The sequence below is a fragment of the Ascidiella aspersa genome, chromosome 9 (genome assembly GCF_963924565.1).
Source record: "Ascidiella aspersa chromosome 9, kaAscAspe10.2, whole genome shotgun sequence".
NCBI classification, from domain to species: Eukaryota; Metazoa; Chordata; class Ascidiacea; order Phlebobranchia; family Ascidiidae; genus Ascidiella; species Ascidiella aspersa.
In genome coordinates, this window is record NC_139455.1 from 8,897,169 (window position 1) to 8,915,053 (window position 17,885).

The 17,885-nt window shown below is 41.4% G+C and overlaps 1 protein-coding gene across 1 annotated transcript; it reads left to right on the forward strand.

Annotated features, from left to right (window-relative positions):
• The first annotated feature begins 52 nt into the window (after window positions 1–52).
• Window positions 53–15,901, forward strand: LOC146132300 (uncharacterized). The gene is made up of 11 exons (XM_083397585.1): window positions 53–162; window positions 2,100–2,331; window positions 2,813–3,370; window positions 3,969–4,105; window positions 13,328–13,483; window positions 13,898–14,112; window positions 14,303–14,402; window positions 14,548–14,668; window positions 14,854–14,998; window positions 15,311–15,481; window positions 15,609–15,901. Exons 1-11 carry the CDS (start codon window positions 53–55, stop codon window positions 15,899–15,901), a joined length of 2,238 nt encoding a protein of 745 aa, XP_083253711.1.
• Window positions 15,902–17,885: the final 1,984 nt, after the last annotated feature.

Here is a 17,885-nt window from a genome sequence, read left to right on the forward strand (position 1 = left end):
TGTAATATTTAGTGAGTGTAACCAGGGTTTACTAACCCCCTGAGGACTACTTATGGGTGCCGAGTTGAACAAAGGACACCCTGCTGTAAGAAAAAGTCTGCGGGCACCTTATAAGGGCATTCTGGGACTTGGTGTGACCAAACACCCAATGACACTTTGTTGGTAACCCCTGGCCCAAACTGTGACTAATTCTATCTGAAAATTAATTCAAATTAATCTTGTTATGTTAAAGCTTAGTAAGCTTTTTTGTAAAAGATTTTATAAAAAAACTATTTACCGCTTAGTGTCGCTGTTGATTTTGTTTGTGGTAAGTGTCAACTTGCTAAACTGAAAATGCATTAAAAAAGAACGCTGTATTCCTAGATAGACCACGTTAAAATTAAATTTTCGTTTGGGAAGCATTTAGCTCTCTAAATACCCCGTCTGTTAATGATAACTTAAGGAAAAAGCTTCAAAAATGTTATGTAGGCTACACTTTTTTGTCAACGAAATAAATAACCAGCATATCATATAACTTCACCTTAAAGATACCAATTGCCTTATTATACACGAAACTTTGCTTAAATACTAAACTTTTGAAAACAAAATAAACACGTTTACCTTTATAAAACAAGTATAATTATCTTGAGAACCTTGAAAAAGATATGTTGTATCTTATTGGACACAACGCAGATGTATCCGAATAGTTGCTGAGCAGTCAACTCTCGCGACAAATCTACCAATGTGAATATTGAAATTGGCCATAAAACAACCATGCTTTTACAGTGGAATTCAGGTTTAAACAGATAAAATGTCAAAAAAGACGGCCTCGTACTTCGTATATGGTGAGATACTTCCGATTTCGATTTTAAATAATCCAATTAGTAAACCGCTTGCGTACTTGGAAGTTTACTTTGTATGTTGTCGTCTGTCCATTGTTTAACACTGGGTGAACTAATCAAAGCGCCATCGCCAGTTTTTCCACTTGGAGTTTTGCCTCTTTGCGGGAATTGCAAAGACAATGGAAGCCTACACGCGCGATGTCATCTGCCGATCACTCCAATGTAGATTGACGTATTACTCTGATTACATGGCGGTCATTATCTCGGAAGCGAATTCGTTTCGCCACAATTCACAGCATGAAGGTTTGCTTTCGTGGATGCTTTTCTGCGTTCGCAAGTTCCCAGCGAAACTATCGTTTTCGACTCGACTTTCATCCGAAAATAGATAGATGCGTGGAAGCGGCATACAGCAAAATAACTTTAGCAATTTGTTTTCTAACAACCACTACCCGTGCCATATTTAACGTGTATAAAGGTCAAAAACTATATGTTGTATACTAAATTCACCAATTACATTTGTAACTTAATATTTTAGTGGCTTAATAGGTTAGTTATTTCTCACGGTCAGATATAAATATATCAATAAACTAACGCCGCCTCGGCGGTACGTTAACAGAATAAAGAAGGATTAAAATGTTGTCGTTATTTAAATAGTTGACAGCAGACGCGAATTGCCGAACTTTCGAAAATTTAACATATGTTGATGAACTGTAAACTGGCAAAAAACTATGACATAAATAAAAATGTACTGGATTCTAAACAACCAAAAGTGCCGATTTTTAGTACGAAAGCGTAATCGTTAGTAATGGTGAAGTTACTGCTAGGTACATGATGTAGTATACGTTACTCTTATAAAAGCGTTACGAAGATTTGCAACTCAAAATTGCAATCCTGCAATCCAACGTCATTCGGATTGTCCGGCCGAATTGGTTACTAGATGATTTGTCTAGATATAAAAAAGGATGCGAATCTAGATCATTATGGAAATATTTTTTGACTATTCAATTTTTTTACTATAAAATCCAAATGGAATATCAAAGCCCATTAGGATTAAGTAGCATATTTAGAACGTGACAAACAACTGTTTATTTATTTCTAACAGGGCTTTGATATTCGTTCTACGCATAGCTACAACCTGTAGCAATTATGCTCCAAAAGTAATTTGAAACCGTTCTCACCATCGCTCGGTTTTATCTTCAAGAGAAAACTATTGGCGTTCAACATAGCGCTGAACTTTGCGCAAGTGCATGTGTTTTGACGATGTGTTGTGTGTGGCAGTGCTGGACGCGGACGCGGTCCCGTCGCCTTTCAAAGAACGGAGAGAAAAAAGCCGGGCCGCGAAGACGTTTCACCGCCGGCTATCCACTGCGACGGCAGCAGAGCAGGGAAGGCGACTGGAAGCAGTCTCGCGCCGCTCGCTGTGGGCTGGACGTTTTCCAGTCCTGATCGCAGGGCAAGCGCCATTTTACTCGCAGTTGTGGTGGAAGGCTCGGCTTCAGTTCGCAATCGAGTGAGGTTCATTTATTTCCAGGTTGGTCTCGGCCTCAGCCATTTTCGCCCCGACAAGCTTCTTTATAAATGTTGAGCTACGATTTACCTGAAACGTCGTATCAGTTGCCCGGTTTGTTGCAGCGCCGACGAGTGGGAATGTTTCAAACAAAAACTAGTTTGCACTTTGCAGGGTATTGTCAGTGTAGATATTATAGACGCAGGGTGTAATGGTTTTAATGGCAGACACATCGGTAGAATTTTATCGAAGCGATAATTGCAACAGTATATTGAAAGCAAGACAGGTTGCAATGTATGATAAATTCACAATTTGGAGAGTTTTGTCCATATGGTGTTCATATTATCTGAGTTGCATAACTGTAGTCTCTCTAATATTAAACCAAATGTTTTTTGTTCTTAAATTAATTTTCCACAGGCTGTCCACGCGCACGCTATTTTTTTATAATCACCGAAAGTGTTTTAAAAAATAACACCTAAATTAGTGTCAGTGGCGTGCAACGGGACCGATGATCGAGCAGTACGACGGCAAGGCTCTACAGGCGGTCGCCCTAAGAAACGGCTCGCTCGTAGACGGCCTCAACCAGCAGCGCGAGTTCGGCAGCATCCTGGAGCAAATGCACTTCGAAACTCAACAGCAATCTCATTTGCGGTTCGGCGAAGCTTCTCGGGCCAGCAGACCAGTCTGCGACAAGTTCTCGGATGAAGAGCGGCCGTGGCCCAACCTGAACGACTGCGACGATCTGAACGCCGACCTAGCACAGTCCAACGCTGTCAACACCGAGACGTGTGACTCGTCGGGCGACGCGGCGATTTTCCAGCAGGAGTCAGATCGCTCCAACTACCAGTCGCCAGTGAAGAGCGATGATCTAGATATGTGGACGAAAACCTGCGATTTTCCTATGGAGTGCTCCGCCTTCGGGGAAGACGGAGGAGTTGCGTCGGCTCTTCCTCGGGATCAAAGTCGTGTGTCCTGTGATCCGACTGAACCAGCCTTCGCCAACCGGGCCGGTGTATGTCAAGGTTGCAAAAGGCCTATTGAGGTACCGTAGAGCTAGCAGCGTATTAGTTTACTTGTGTAAATTTCTGTTCGCAAGAACGATTTCGACTGTTGTGCTATAGGCTTCGCTTTTCCAAGATGTTTCATAACATTGTTATCAACCAACTTCAAATTTGCATGAATTTAAAGATGTGCGTTATCTAGTTGCACTCTAGCTAACGTCGAACCAAGTCTGCGAGACTTTTGGTAATTTAAAAAAATTTCTTCAAGAAAGCATGGGAATCTTAAATAAACATTATTTATTATAAATAATGATATTAAGATATTTGCCCATTGATTTGCAGTAAATAAGAATATCTTTCAGGTGATTACGTTTTAAATATTAAACATACCTTAAAGTTGGTAATAAATTTCCTAAAGCTATTAACTATCAGTTAATCTGTTTTTTGAAAAAATATTACGTCCTACTAATTCCTAATGTCAATCTAAACATATCCAATATCTTTCCAAAGTTTTTTAAGCTATCGCACTCCACATGCGCGATTTTTTGTTAAATTTGATTCACAAACCGATTTTTAAGAGATATGTCAAGTCTTTAAAACGAGAAACAGAGATAAAGCATGAATTCGCCCTGTTTTTAGGATCGTTACTTACTAAACATCGGCGGGCTAAGTTGGCACGAAAGCTGTGCGAGCTGTGTGATCTGCCGCGTTCAACTATCAAACTCGTGTTTTCTCGGCGAAGGTCGACGGCTCTACTGCAAAGAAGACTACGAAAGGTTGGTGAAACAATTGTTGATGCTCTAGCAGTGCACCCAAATTAATATTACAGACAAATTAAGCTAGTTCCCAGATTATAATTCAAATACAAATGTGCTGAAGATTTTTTCGTTTGTTCAAAAACAGAAGATTTAGGTAAACTGAAACCGATCGCAATTTTACTGAATAAACAAATGTAATTTTGTCTCCAATCACGGCGAAAATATGCCTGCAACCAATGTATTTCAAGTTTAACTTACATAAAATGGCGCGAGGTATAAGTACGTGGGGTCTTGTGATATCAAGTTTTAATCGACTCCAACATCGCCTTGAATTTGTCGGAGGGTGTTTACCAGCGATTCGGGCGCGGTTTTTTCATTGCTATCTTTTCGACGGATCGTCTTATCGCAATGCCCATATGCTTCGTGATGTGACGGAATTTTGCTGACATATGCGCTTGATTGCTGTCAATCGTCGACGAAGGGCGACAATGTTTGTATTGAATTGCCCTAATCACTCCAACAAATATGTCTCTGAGTTCCGCAAGTGATGGTTCGTATAAAGGGTTGGAAAATCCCACGCGTGCATCTGCTTTGCTGTTTGCTTGAATTTCTCATTATTTCAAAAAGAAATCTGTTCCAAAATCGCTAAATATTTTCGGTTGGGTACGACAATTATTCTGCGGTAAGCAGGCTAAAATACTTTTTATAATAAATTAGTATTTTGGGGCGGTATGATAAGTTGGCTTAAAGGTTTATCTGCTGTTTATGTTTTTGCAATTATTTACGTATTTTATTAATTACTTTACGTTATGTGAAATTTAAACCATTTTGTATCCTATGCCTAAAACAACAAAAGCGCAAAATATACGTTCTCTCACTAGTAAACGGCAATTTTCGTCAGTGCCATACGCTTTGAACGCAAATGTTTTTTGCCAAAAAAAAAAAATTGGCATAATTTTCAAAGAGATTCGCCGTCTACCAAGGGACATGCGCTCAAACGTACAGACAAGGAAGCTGCATTGATTTTCAATCACCGCTAATTTTTTTTCGCGCGCCGGCATTCGACGCCAATTAGAATGCTTATTGCGCTGGGAGTAAGGGACTTTAAACAAACAGTGACAAGTGAAGGGCGATATTGGAATTTTGCGCAATTTTCAGTTCGATCCTTGGCGTATGGCAGCGAACCAATGCAGCAGCCACGCAAAAGAAAAAAAAAGCATTAGGTTCATTCACTTACGTGAACGCACGATCACATTTAAAGAAAACGAAGTGCGGCTTAATTCTTGGGGGTCTCTATAACATTTATAATCGTAATTTAAAAAAATATTTTCGCAATGATAGCGAAGCGTGAAAATGATTTGTTTTTTGCTCTTCTGAGCAAATGCATTGTCACGTTAAAAGGTTAAGCATAGCCGCCATCGATAAAAATCACGTCACAACAAGGCCCGGTCGAATACTTACAAATCCAATGTATGAACAAAGAACAACCGACCTACCTGACAGCGTAAAGCGATCAGGGCCGAATCTGAATAAAAGCGATTTAGGCGGTCGCCCCTGAGTTGGCTGGGACCGGGTGTTTGATCGGCTTGCTTCGCGTCGGCGGCAAGACGTCGCTTTTCGCGCCATGTGATACGCGGGATTCCGATAAACACACTCTATTTGCCCGGGCGACGGGCAAATATTGTAATAGGGCCACTGGTCGACATGATGTTGGGCCGTTTCCGTCCGCAAGTATAACGATAACAAATGCAAAGGGGACTGCGTGCGCCGCTCCGCCGCCGACCGGCCGTGAATGATGCTTATTTGAATAGCGGAAGGCGTTTTGAGGAGTCCGACACTCGAGCGCTGATAATTATGTGAAAGGCGACACGCGCCGATCGATTTTAAGGATTCCGCAAATAAATTCAAGAAAAAACGATAAGCTTTCAACAGCGACCGCCTTACGTAACTTGCCTAATAATGGCGTGAAATGTGTTTGTAATCTTTAAAAATTATTAGTTCGCCAAGAAAAAAAAACGTCACAACGTTCTAAAATATTTATTTCTATTTTCTAAGTAATGTCAACTCTTTGCAAGCTTTTTCCAATTTAAGGTCGGGGATATGGATATTACAACGAACAAGGTCAATTGCGCGCTTTTTACACCGCGTTTGCAGTCTCGGGTGAGCCAGCTTGAAGATGTCAGGCTTTCGACGTCCGATCAAAACTCGACAAGATATTTGCGCGGAGACGCTACACCTCGTGGACCACACCGGAATAAAAACCTCTGCCCAGGCAGCGGCGCGGACCTTAGGCCTTGTTTATCGCGAAGGGCCATCGCCGATGATGAATGGTTCGACGCATTAGGGCTTGTATAGAAACGATTGCGGTCGACCTGCGATCTAGCGCCTACATCAAACGGCAGGTGTGTATTTCCGCGTCGCCCGGCGGTCTTGCGCTGGCCCTGGCCGCTTGCTTTGTCGCGGAAACCGTTGGCCGGCGTCGTGCCCGTGTTATCGTCGTCTCTATCGAGGCAATAAACATTGGGCCGCGCGCCCGAAAGCTCTCTTCGCGTCCGCTGCGACCGAAAGATACAGTTACGCAATTTGGCCGTTGATGTATGACCGGCGATAAACGAGTGGCGCGCTTTTGTGGTAGTGCTTCGAAAGGCCTCTGCTTGCCCAACGAAGGCTATTGCGATCGCGCAACCGGTCCGCTGTAATGGAGTCTGCGAGAAAAATTTCCCCAACGCTTCCTCCAGTTCCTTATAAGGGCGCGTGTATAGTAGTGCACAGTACACGATCGGTTTTGCGTGACGACATCGACAATTTCTCAGTAATGATGAGGACGAATCTAGTGTGACGAAAACGCTGCTCGTCATTGGGAATCGCTTTTAAAGACAGCTGGAAATTTTCGCCGGACGCCTTTATTTTTCACGACTTGTTTTGCGTGGGTTTGCTTCCCATGTTGTGCGATGCGTGTGGGTGGGGGTGTCGATGTCAACGGGCCGCTGCATTCCAGCGATCACGGGCACATTTCGTCACAGCAGCCGCAGCAACTGAGTCGGCGCTGCATGTGAAGAGAACCACTCCTCGATTTTTTAAACAAACACACAAGACTTCGGTCTAGTTTGACGTCGTTCGGTAGGCACTATCGCTGCGGGATCTCCTTTTCCCTTTCCCGAGCTGCTTTCACTGGGCGTGCGCCCACCCCTCGCCGCGTTGCTTTGTCTCGCTGGAGAAAGCTATGCGCCGCGCGGTATCCGTCGCGCAGAGGCATTATGACCTCATAATGTCAATATCCCGCTGCTAAAGACTCGGCGAAAAGGCGATCCGCCGAGTGTCAATCGCGTTACGGGAATTGCTGGCGTTATGACGCCGGGCACACGCGCGACTTCTCAACACGGAAGTGCCAGAAAGTTTTTTGCGGAATGCGATTTCCCGCCGATCGAAAGGTTGAGCCGGGCAATATCTTTCGCCAAAAACAATTTCTCCCCCATAAATCACTGCGCTTGCGAAATTGCAAAGCGGCGGACTTAGCGAGATGGGCGGCGCGATCCAGACCGCGTCCAGTTGCGTCGAGCGCCAGAAACCACACCAATGATCAGATGGTAATTTGATACAGGTGCGTGTCATAACGACTGCGCCGGGCAGCGCCGCCTGCAGTTTATTGTCACGTCACGGGCGGTGGTTCTCGATCAGAGTTGAATTTGGCCCGATTGTGAACCGCGATAACATCGCCTTCGTCTGGGCCTCCCTGCCCGGGCGCGCGGGCGGCCTGCGATTCACGGCCAGATACACAACCCGAGCCCTTGTCACCTGCGCCCGGTGCTTAAGACCCGTCGCTCATCCCACCCTGAAGTGTGCATCGGGCGACAAATCGACCATCGATCATCGGCCGTTGATTGTGCCCCGGCGATGCCCGCTTGCCTTTGCGCGTGGTTTGCACGACGGCACTTTCGGGTAATGGAGGCCAAGTCCCGTTTAAAAGTGGCCGCGGCGACGTGGTTTCGTGCGTTTATTTGTTTCCGGCAGCAGCACGCGGATTTAACACGCTCGTATAGCGTCTACCTATACAGGCGCAGTGTTGGCCGCGCGGAGTTGGGAAACCGTCCTCCAATCGCACGAGACTCGGTTTGAAGGCAGCGCTCGGTTTGGTTCCGGCGGGTGTCCGACGCGCCCGTTTTATGAGCGCTCTCGATTGTGACGGAACAGAGGTGAGCGTGGCGACTGGTCGGGGTCACGACACTGGCGATGGCGGGCAGCGACGCGGTGGTAAATCTGCGCCACGCCGACAGGCCAGCGACACGCGCGGAAACGCTTTACTGCCCAATCGGTGATCTACCTTATTTTAGTGCTTCCGTCGGTGCCAGAAAGCGATTGCTTTTATGGCGACGAATGCGCCCGCTCAAAATTGCAAATCTTTTCGCCGAGCAGGCCTGCCTTAGAACCCCGCAATGCGATTAAGTGGTGTGCATTGCTCGTGTGGTAATAATGGCAGAACATGCAGAGAAATATTGTTTCAGTGAAATTCTGTTACGGTAAAATGTAAAATATACCTTAATTTGGTGAATAAGAGCTGCCTGTTCCTTAAATACTTTTTAATGTCCCATATCTATGGTTAGTGCACTAAGCATCCATCAAAAGTGGTGGTAAAGTTACCGCTTACGATTATATTTTTTTTACGAAAATCTTTAAAAAAATACTTTCAAGAAACCGTGAATGATGTTTATGCAGTTTACATTCGTGTTGCTCCCTTGCATTGTGCAGTTTTTCGGCAATCTTCATAGCTCATCATCTTTGCATCAGGCGCCAGTCTTATCACGAGATTTATCTTGGCATGACGTCACGGGAACAATTTTTATCAGTGATCGTAAACGGATGAGATTTTCATAAACAATGGGCCACGGTCAATGCTGCTCCTGTTTGGCCTGGGAGTTCATGTTAGCGTTTTCGATTTGTATAGTATTCTTTATTATTAAGACAGACTTTACATTTAGTTACGGCAAAAATATTAGTTAATTGCAGTTAAAACGCACAACCCAACTCACACTGGGTGCTACGACTACGGTTGAAACTGCCAAGAAAACGAACTTTGATAGATGGACATTTGTCGTGCAAACGCAAAGTTCCTAAAAAGGTCGACAGGAATTTGTCCGTTTCTGCAGGCCAACATCCAAACAACGTTTCGGGGTTTAGTCGATTAATGGGGTGGAAAGACCATGCCGAGGCCTAATCTATTAATGGAAGAATGGTGACTTTGCATCTCACCTTTGCACCGTGCGACTTTTTAACGCGGCCTACCGGTTTGTTACAATTGCACACAAGGTGTTTTGGAAGCGGTGTGGCATAAGTGGCTTGGTACCTTTCAAATTGGCTGCCAACAGACCAGACCGGGCTGCGATCATGTCACTCCGGTAAGTGCGGTGTATGGGTAAAGTGCGGGGGTCCATTTAAGGTTAAAATCGTTGTAAGATGTTTAAAACAAACGCTAGTAAAACAAAAAACACATAAATTAAAATGATAAATCGATAAAAAATAAACTGTCTTACACCTTTTTAATGCTGTTCGGAAACTTGCCGTATTGGGTAGCTTTTTGGTGTCTTACGTCGATGATCTAATCGCTTTCATGCGTGACCGACCTCGTCAGCGAGTTATCGTTGAATTTGCAGCGCCGTTTTCTCTGCGTTGTTCAAATCGCTGCGAAACACAAGCAAATATTATGGTTCGATAAACTGTCGCTTGCGTCTCGACATTGCATGCCGCCAACTCCCCTTTCAACATCAGAGTGCGCTCTTATTTACTAACTCGCTGATTTGTTTGTGGTGGGAAAGGTGCTTGCTTTGACAAGGCAAGCTGCCACCTGCAACATTTTTGTGCGACTTATCCGCCGCTTTTTGTGTGTTGTGGCGGGAACAGTCGAACTCGGTTACTGTCGAGCCGAAGTAGCTTCTCACAGGAAAGTTGTGTGATCTTTATACACCATTTAATTTTGCTGCATATTGATTTGTTTGCGAATGACTTTTTACGAGTAATCAGAAGTTTGTCAATTTATTTACAATGATCGCAATTAAAATTTCCAGTAAACTATTATTTACAATGTTATTTCACTATATTAGTGGCATCAGTTATAATTCATCTTTCATGAAATTTATTAAAAATAATAACAATCTATACCGTAAAATGCCTCGATTAGCTTCAATGTCTATTCCTAAAACAAAAAAACTAGAGCTTCATATTTTACAATTAGAAAAAAAGGATTTTTGGGGTATTTTACTAATTTTGAGTAAATCCTTGAGCACCTTTAAACAAGAATCGCCCAATTGTAATTTGCCTTCCAGTAAGCAAAGTTTCCTTCGTCGCATTTTACCTTGTCGACTTTTGAACTCCCTTGTTGTGCGATGTCGCGTTGTTTCTCGTCGCCTGTCGCGTAAACAAAGCAACACGTCGCGCGACGCTCGCGAGTAAACAGTGTAATGTTCTTTGGCGAGTCGCGAACCCTCGCCTTACCTTGACGCAATCAATCAGCAGTAAAAGTGTCGTGATCAATTCAATTGCGTACTTTGGGTGCGTCGAGCGGCTGCATGCGTGCAAATTCGCATTTTAAAAAGTTGTGTAACTTTTTTCATTTCGCCATTTTGAGGAAAGAAACCTTATTTTCGTGTTCACCCAAATATCGCTAACATATATGGGCACGGTTTGAACATTACGCACAAGTTAAACTAAGCTGTAATGCTAAGTATTACAAGTTATTTTATTTGTGTTTATTGTTTTTTAGTATGGCCCTATAGTAACAAATATGCCCTCGTCACAAGCAGCCAAGCACACGACGCTCAGAAAAACAAGTATTTATTATACCGTAACACGACATTTATGTGATAATAAGTCTTGTCTTACAATTAAAGTATAGGCTAATATGTTTTTACCACCAAAAAAGGAAAAAGTTATGGTAAACTAATAAAATTCGAAATATGTCAATCGAATTAATTAGTTGTTTTTACAGATTATTTGTCAAAGACGGTATACATTTTAAAAGCTGTAGCCGATTTGCGCCTTGACTTTATATAGTTAAAACACTACGCGAAACAAAGCGGTGTCTATATGAGGCAGGAACACAATGACGAAATGCTGTACGATTTTCGGTCTCGTCTGGCAAACGTAGTCGACGCGAACAGCTGGATGAAACCAGCCATTTTAAGAAAGAACGGGCACATGGCAAGGGCGCGCGTTAAGTGCCAATTTGCCATCGCGAATTGTATAGCATTTTGTCGCCCGTAAACTGTTGCCCCGGGTTTGAGCGAACTGTAGAGCACAGGTGGGTAGACGCCCTAAGACGTCGATGCTTATACGAACGGCACGGAGAGGTGTCGCTATAAGAAGATTAGCGCAACTTGCGACGGACCGATGTCGAACTGCGTCTTGTGTCGCAAAACTATTCGCGGACGCGCAGTGCTAATCTGGGAATTTTCTCCACGTATTTTAGTGTATTCGCACGAAAGGGCGTCATCTTTTTCGTACAACCTGTTTTGAATATTACGGTGCAGCTTTCCGTGAACGCTATATCTCAAAGGCTGTAATATTACAGATGCTGACAACGTTTACCTGCGCCACATAAATACGCTTAAATGTTTTAAACAATTGACGACGACTTACCAAAACGAAGTGAAATTTTGTTTCAAGTTGGCCCGTAAAATGTATGAAAGCCATATGGCAACAACCAAAAGCTTGATCTATAATTATCTTTTGGTGCGCTTCAGGCGGAAAATCACAAATGCTGTTAGCCGTAAATAACGCGCCAGGTGGATTTAATGTTCGAATGCTTTAAACTGATTAAAATGTGTTACAACTTCCTTAAGATGAATGTTGTAATACTTTGTTCTAGTGAAATTTGTTTAATAATGAAACTGGAGAAATAATTTTGTTTGCTTAGTCTATTTATGAGTAGGGTTCTTAAATATCCATTTGTGCCATTAATTTATATGCTTCTTGCATCATTAACTTTACTAACAAGCTAAATTTCAACGATCGACTCCTGATCTTTTTAAGTAAGCTATTTCCCAATGCCTATACTTGGACCCATGCAAACGCATTTGTATAAAATAAAAACGGCGTGACAATGCATCATTCCCAAGGCGATCCCAACCTTTTCCGTGGCTTTGGCGGTGTCACTTACCCAGCAACGGAAACAAACGGGACAGAGGGGTGACTCCCGAACAAAGGGCTCACCCTTTATTGGGCTTAGGTGTCGCGACGTGATTTCGGTCGTACGACTGACCCCGGCCTTCTAGCCACGTGCTGCAGATGTAAAATAAAGCCACTTGTCGCCATCCCTAAGCCAGTCGGCGATCAAACAGGTCAACCCGACCTCTTTCCTCAAATCCCATTAAGCAGCTTGTTGTTTGGCGGCTTGTGCAGGCAATGCTGGTTGCTGCCCGGTTTTGTTGCAGTGTATGCGCTACTTTAATCGGTAGATGCGAACAATAAATTTGTTTCAGAAGGTGTTCATTGTTTAACGCTATTTTTTATTTATTTAACATTTATATTATTGTATTCTTTTTGTACATAACGTGACTTGTGCCGATCAATGTGTACAAAACTGTATTATGTAAGCCTGGCGCCAGTTAAATCGTATGATTTTGGTGCAATTTATATGCTGACGAACGCTCACTTTATTTTTTTAATTCTGTTGTTGGTACGTTCAACTGATGTAAACCAAATCTAATGGTTTAGAAAGGAAATCTCCCTGACTTGTTTGCCTTTAAAAGCAACGTAAATCCCCAACTGGCAGGTGTTTCTTTTATTTTTTTTAAACGCTTTGATTTCCTGCGTTTACCGCCTCTTGTCTGTCCAACGACGACTGGTCAAAACTCGCCACACCGTTCCGATACCTTATACCCAACCTCTCGATGGCCAAAGCACCAACGTTGAAAACAATATGGAATTTCACACTTCAACAGCGTAAAAGCTACATTGGCCAAGTTTGGGCGACTGTGTGTCGGAATATTACGAGCCCAAGGAAGCGTAATAAAATAGGCTGCGGCTCTCAGTCTGACTGACCCCACACTTCAGCCCTGAACTTTTGCGAAACATTTTTTGTTATAATTCAGGTGACCAAGCCTCTTGAGAGGTTTGGAGAATGTCCAGCAGGGTTTTCAAAGCAGCCAGACAGCACGTCACACAACATAGATTCTGATTTGTCAGCATTGTAACACAACGAAATGAATTTGCGACTAACTTGATAACCAAAGTTTATTGTTTTTGCAGGACTCGTAGGAGATGTGCGGGTTGTTCTGCACTGATTGCGAAGGACGAAATGGTGATGAGAGTTTCAAGTTCGCATTTCGTGCATCACGTGGCTTGTTTCGCTTGTGCCATTTGCAAAAGGCTGTTGAGGAAAGGGGATGAATTCATTTACAACAAGTAAGACTTCTTATCACCATCTAGCGGGAATGTACACTGGCACGTGTTTTCATGTAAATCGGAAGCACTCAGCCTCTCGTACAGCTATAACTGATATGTTACAACGATTTTCAAGAAAACGTAGCTGCGAACTGCTAAATATGCGACTGTTTTATGCTAATGAGTTATTGCGACAAAGTGTTTGTTGACAATAGCGAATCGTTACCGCCCCTAATGGTAATTTTGTAGATTAAACTAATCATCGGCTAATTTAAAGAAAAAATAGATGCTTCTTAGAGGAGGTGGTCCGCCCTAAAAGTTTTTGAGTACTTTGCTGTAAATGACTAGATATGTGACCCAGTTAACCATGTAGTCACATTTGTTAAAAATCCAACACAGATCACACACAAATAATCAAAATTATTACAATTTCAGCCATAACAAGGTTAAAAGCGATACCATCTCGCTTCAATGCAAGCCTTGCTGGACTAAAATGAGGGATATGGGTGAAGAAAGCTCCATTGAAAGTGCTTCCAAAACCATGTCTAATCCTGATCGCCCCACAAGCACCCATACCATGTCACCCGGGCGTACTAGTGATGTCACTGACTCCCTACTCTCTCCCAAGAGTGAGAGCTACGTCATGACTCGTAAGTAACCTCTCTTAATCAAACAATACCCTACAAAGACTGTCTGTTATAAAACGAAAATAGAATAATAAGGCCTAAGCTGTTGCGTTTGTTGGTTGGTTGGTTGTTAAGTGGTGTTAAATTCAAACATGTTTAAATTGGTGTTTAATTTTACGTAAGATTTACTAAAACAAAATGTCTTTTAATGTAGCTTTAAAAAGCGAAGATGAAGATGGTATGACGTCGGACGAAGATTCCACCTCAGGTCAACTAAATTCATCCAAGGATGAAATTGGGGAAGATGGCAAGAGGTAAAATTTTAACTGTTGCTTCAAAACAACTTTTTGTTTTAACTTGCTATTATTTTCGAGCAACGAATGTCAATTACTTGTAGAGAAAAATTGTCACATTTATTGTCTAGTTTTTGCATTTTCCTGACTTTCGCAATATTTATAGATCGCGCAGCAGTGGCGATGGCAAAGACAAGAGATCAAAAAGACCGAGAACCATACTTAACGCTGTCCAGAGAAGAGCATTTAAAGCAGCCTTTGAAGTTACTCCAAAACCTTGTCGAAAGGTAAACTATTCTTTCTTTCGCATATATTTTCTAAAACATATTGGAATTTTATACATATATATATTGAAAAAATAACAGCCGACTTGCCAGATTTCACCTTAAAAGCCTTTGTTCTCTGCCCTTCTAGCGGCAATGAATCTATTATAAATGTTTCCGTATATTAATTTGCTGTTTGATGTTGTTAGGTTCGGGAAACGTTGGCCAAGGACACTGGACTGACGGTACGCGTGGTGCAAGTGTGGTTCCAGAACCAAAGGGCAAAAATGAAGAAACTGGCCAAACGCCAACAGAGCCAGGAAGCGGCCGCCATGAAAGCTAGGGAGGAATTTGGTAAGTTAAAAATTAAAGATGTTTTACACCATGTGGAGAACAAAAAAAAGAAACGTTTTCCATTTGATTAAGGTTTCTATAATAATTAGTTAACGGCGAATTATGCAGTTCACGATTTTTTTAATATGACGTATGATCTAAACATGTTCAGAAAATTGATGCCCTTAGTTTATTTCTAAATGTAAAAAGATATAAAATTCAACTCTAAGTTTAACGATAAGTACGTTCTGGTCCAACTCTCTTCTAACTTTTCTTCAAAGTGATTTATTTATTAATCCTCCAGCCTCATAACTAACAGTCGAACTTTCACAGGATTTCATCCCTTTGATCCCCTTAATCCGATGATGCATCCCCACCTACCCGCCTTCATTCGAGATAACCCGGCAATGTTCGAAAGCATGCACGGATATATTAACTGCAATCAGCAGGGGGCGCTACCGGGCTTACCGTACGGCAACGTTCCTTGTGAACAAATGCCAACAGGTATGCTTTAACTTAAAATAGAGTTTTTGAGCCTCTCTCTTCCAATGTTTATTGTTATAAGTTTGTTGGGAACGACTTGTGTGGCGCATGGCGGTAGATATTTCTAATAGTGATGTGCTTTTCTCAGTAATGCCTGGGATTCTGCAAGGAAACGCGTTCAGCGATGGAGTTTCAACGTACTATGATGGCCCTCCAAACGTTACAGTGATGTCGCCGAACAACGAATTTCATCCGAACCAAATGGCCGTTATACCGATGGATGGTGGTCAACTTTACCAAAACAATATGCTGCTAGGTAACGGGAGAGAAGATGGTGACGTCATCTCCATATCACCAATACGTCATCAGCTGTCCGTTCCGCCATCTGCAACGCCGATAAACAGCTTATATTCAATGCATAACAATTATTTTGATAGTTAAGTTTTTTGCCTGTTTTATGTCGATACCTCAGCATCAGCAAAGATGTAATGGCTGCCCGTAAATGTCCCTTCAACTTAGCTGCATAATTTATTGCGTTACCAACTCCGATCGTCGTACCACTTTTTATCGTTGTATTTTTGCTATTATGAAACAGTGTTGAGAGAATTTTAATTTTTCTTTTGTTCGCGTGTTTTTTCCGCATATTTGAATAATATACAGCAAAAAATATTATTTCTCGTCGATTGATTTTCTTTTCCCCCTTAGGTTTTCACAAAAAATGCAAACACAGTTTCCGATAGTACTCCAAATGTGTTTACATGTTTTTACTAAAGTAGGTAGTTTAATTTATAAGAGGTAAAACTTAAACCTTAAAATATTTCTATTATGTTTTTTACACTGGTTTGTCGGTGGTTTTGGATTGTTTGGTATTTTAATAAGTATTTTATGATCTAACTTCAAGATTTTAAAATAGTTAGATAGATTTATTGTTTTCAAAAATCAAACCCTAATAAAAAAATGCTACTGCAGGGTTCTGAGTTCCCAGGGGCAGCGAAGGACTGTTAAGGAAGTCGAATCAGCTGCCCCTGGCTGTGTTCTATTCATTTAAAATATTATAAAGGATAATTTAAAACAAATCAAACCAAAACGAGTACACAATATCACGAAACATGTTACATAAATTATATAAGCAACCAAAACAACAACATAAAATGCTTTTTTACGAATAATCCTAAATGTTTTTTTTATAAATTGAACGATGAGTGGTGTTTGACGTGGTGACAACTATAGCTCAGATGAAATTAAGATCTAAAATTGAAGTATTTCCATTTACAACTGACAACCAGTGTTCTATACGCACAGCGACAGAAAATGAGTTTTGAAGCTCAGTCTGTTGATTTAAAAATATGGGAGACGGTAATTGTAAAGTAGGTTATAGTAAATCGTGATGACTTCTGGTACAGAACTGTCACCAGTTGCATAATCATGTATGACAACGGAAGTTATGATACGCAATTTCTTCAAAACAATATTACCGCAAAGCAAATTTCCAAGTACACTCAGGCAAGGTTAATATATTCAATCCAGGCAAACTAAGAAATCGAAACAAAAGATAGGTATTACCTGAATATTTCAAATGTCTACAATATTATTATCTGTCATACTTGTCATGCCACAATTCTTTGCTTTAACGGGAATTTCGACAAAGGTTGGTTACAACCGCTAGGTAGCGCCTCAGCGACAGCAGTTTTAAAGGTTAAAATTCCAATGTTTAAAGAAGGAAAAAATATTGAAAATGTTAACTTAAGCGTTATGGGTATCACTCCGCTAGTGCATAAAAACGATAACAGTTGATATTTGCCGTTTGTTTCTCACAAAACGAGCTTTGTACAGCCTGTTATCTTTAACGGTATCCATATTTTTTAAGTGATCTGAATCTAGCAGTGTTGTAAACAAGTTACTTTGAAATGACTTAAATCCATTTCAATTCATTTGAAAAATAACTTCAGTCCAAGTATTTTTGCAAAAATAACAAGTCAAGTCTCAGTCCAAGCTACCAGTTACCCAAGTCAAGTTCCAGTCAAGTCATTATTAGAGAAAGATTGACATAAAATGAAACTTTAAACCAATAAAATTAAGATAAAAAACGTTTAACTACCGGCAATGAAATTGGTAAACTCGACCTTTTATGAGCAATAACTCAACTAAAAATAACAAAAACGTAATAAACAGTATAAAAATTTGTTTTACATACAAAAATTGAGACAAATATACGCAGTTTTATTTTTAAATATTTAATGAAAATACATAAATTTAACCCAATTCATGACATTTGTTCCAAAGATTTAAGTCAAGTCAAGTCATTGAAAGCAGCGACTTAAATGCGCTTAAGCCAATCATTGATTTAGTCATTACAAACTGGAATCTAGGTTTATTTCGGACAGATTAAATCAATGTTTACAATCTGTTACAAAATAACATATTC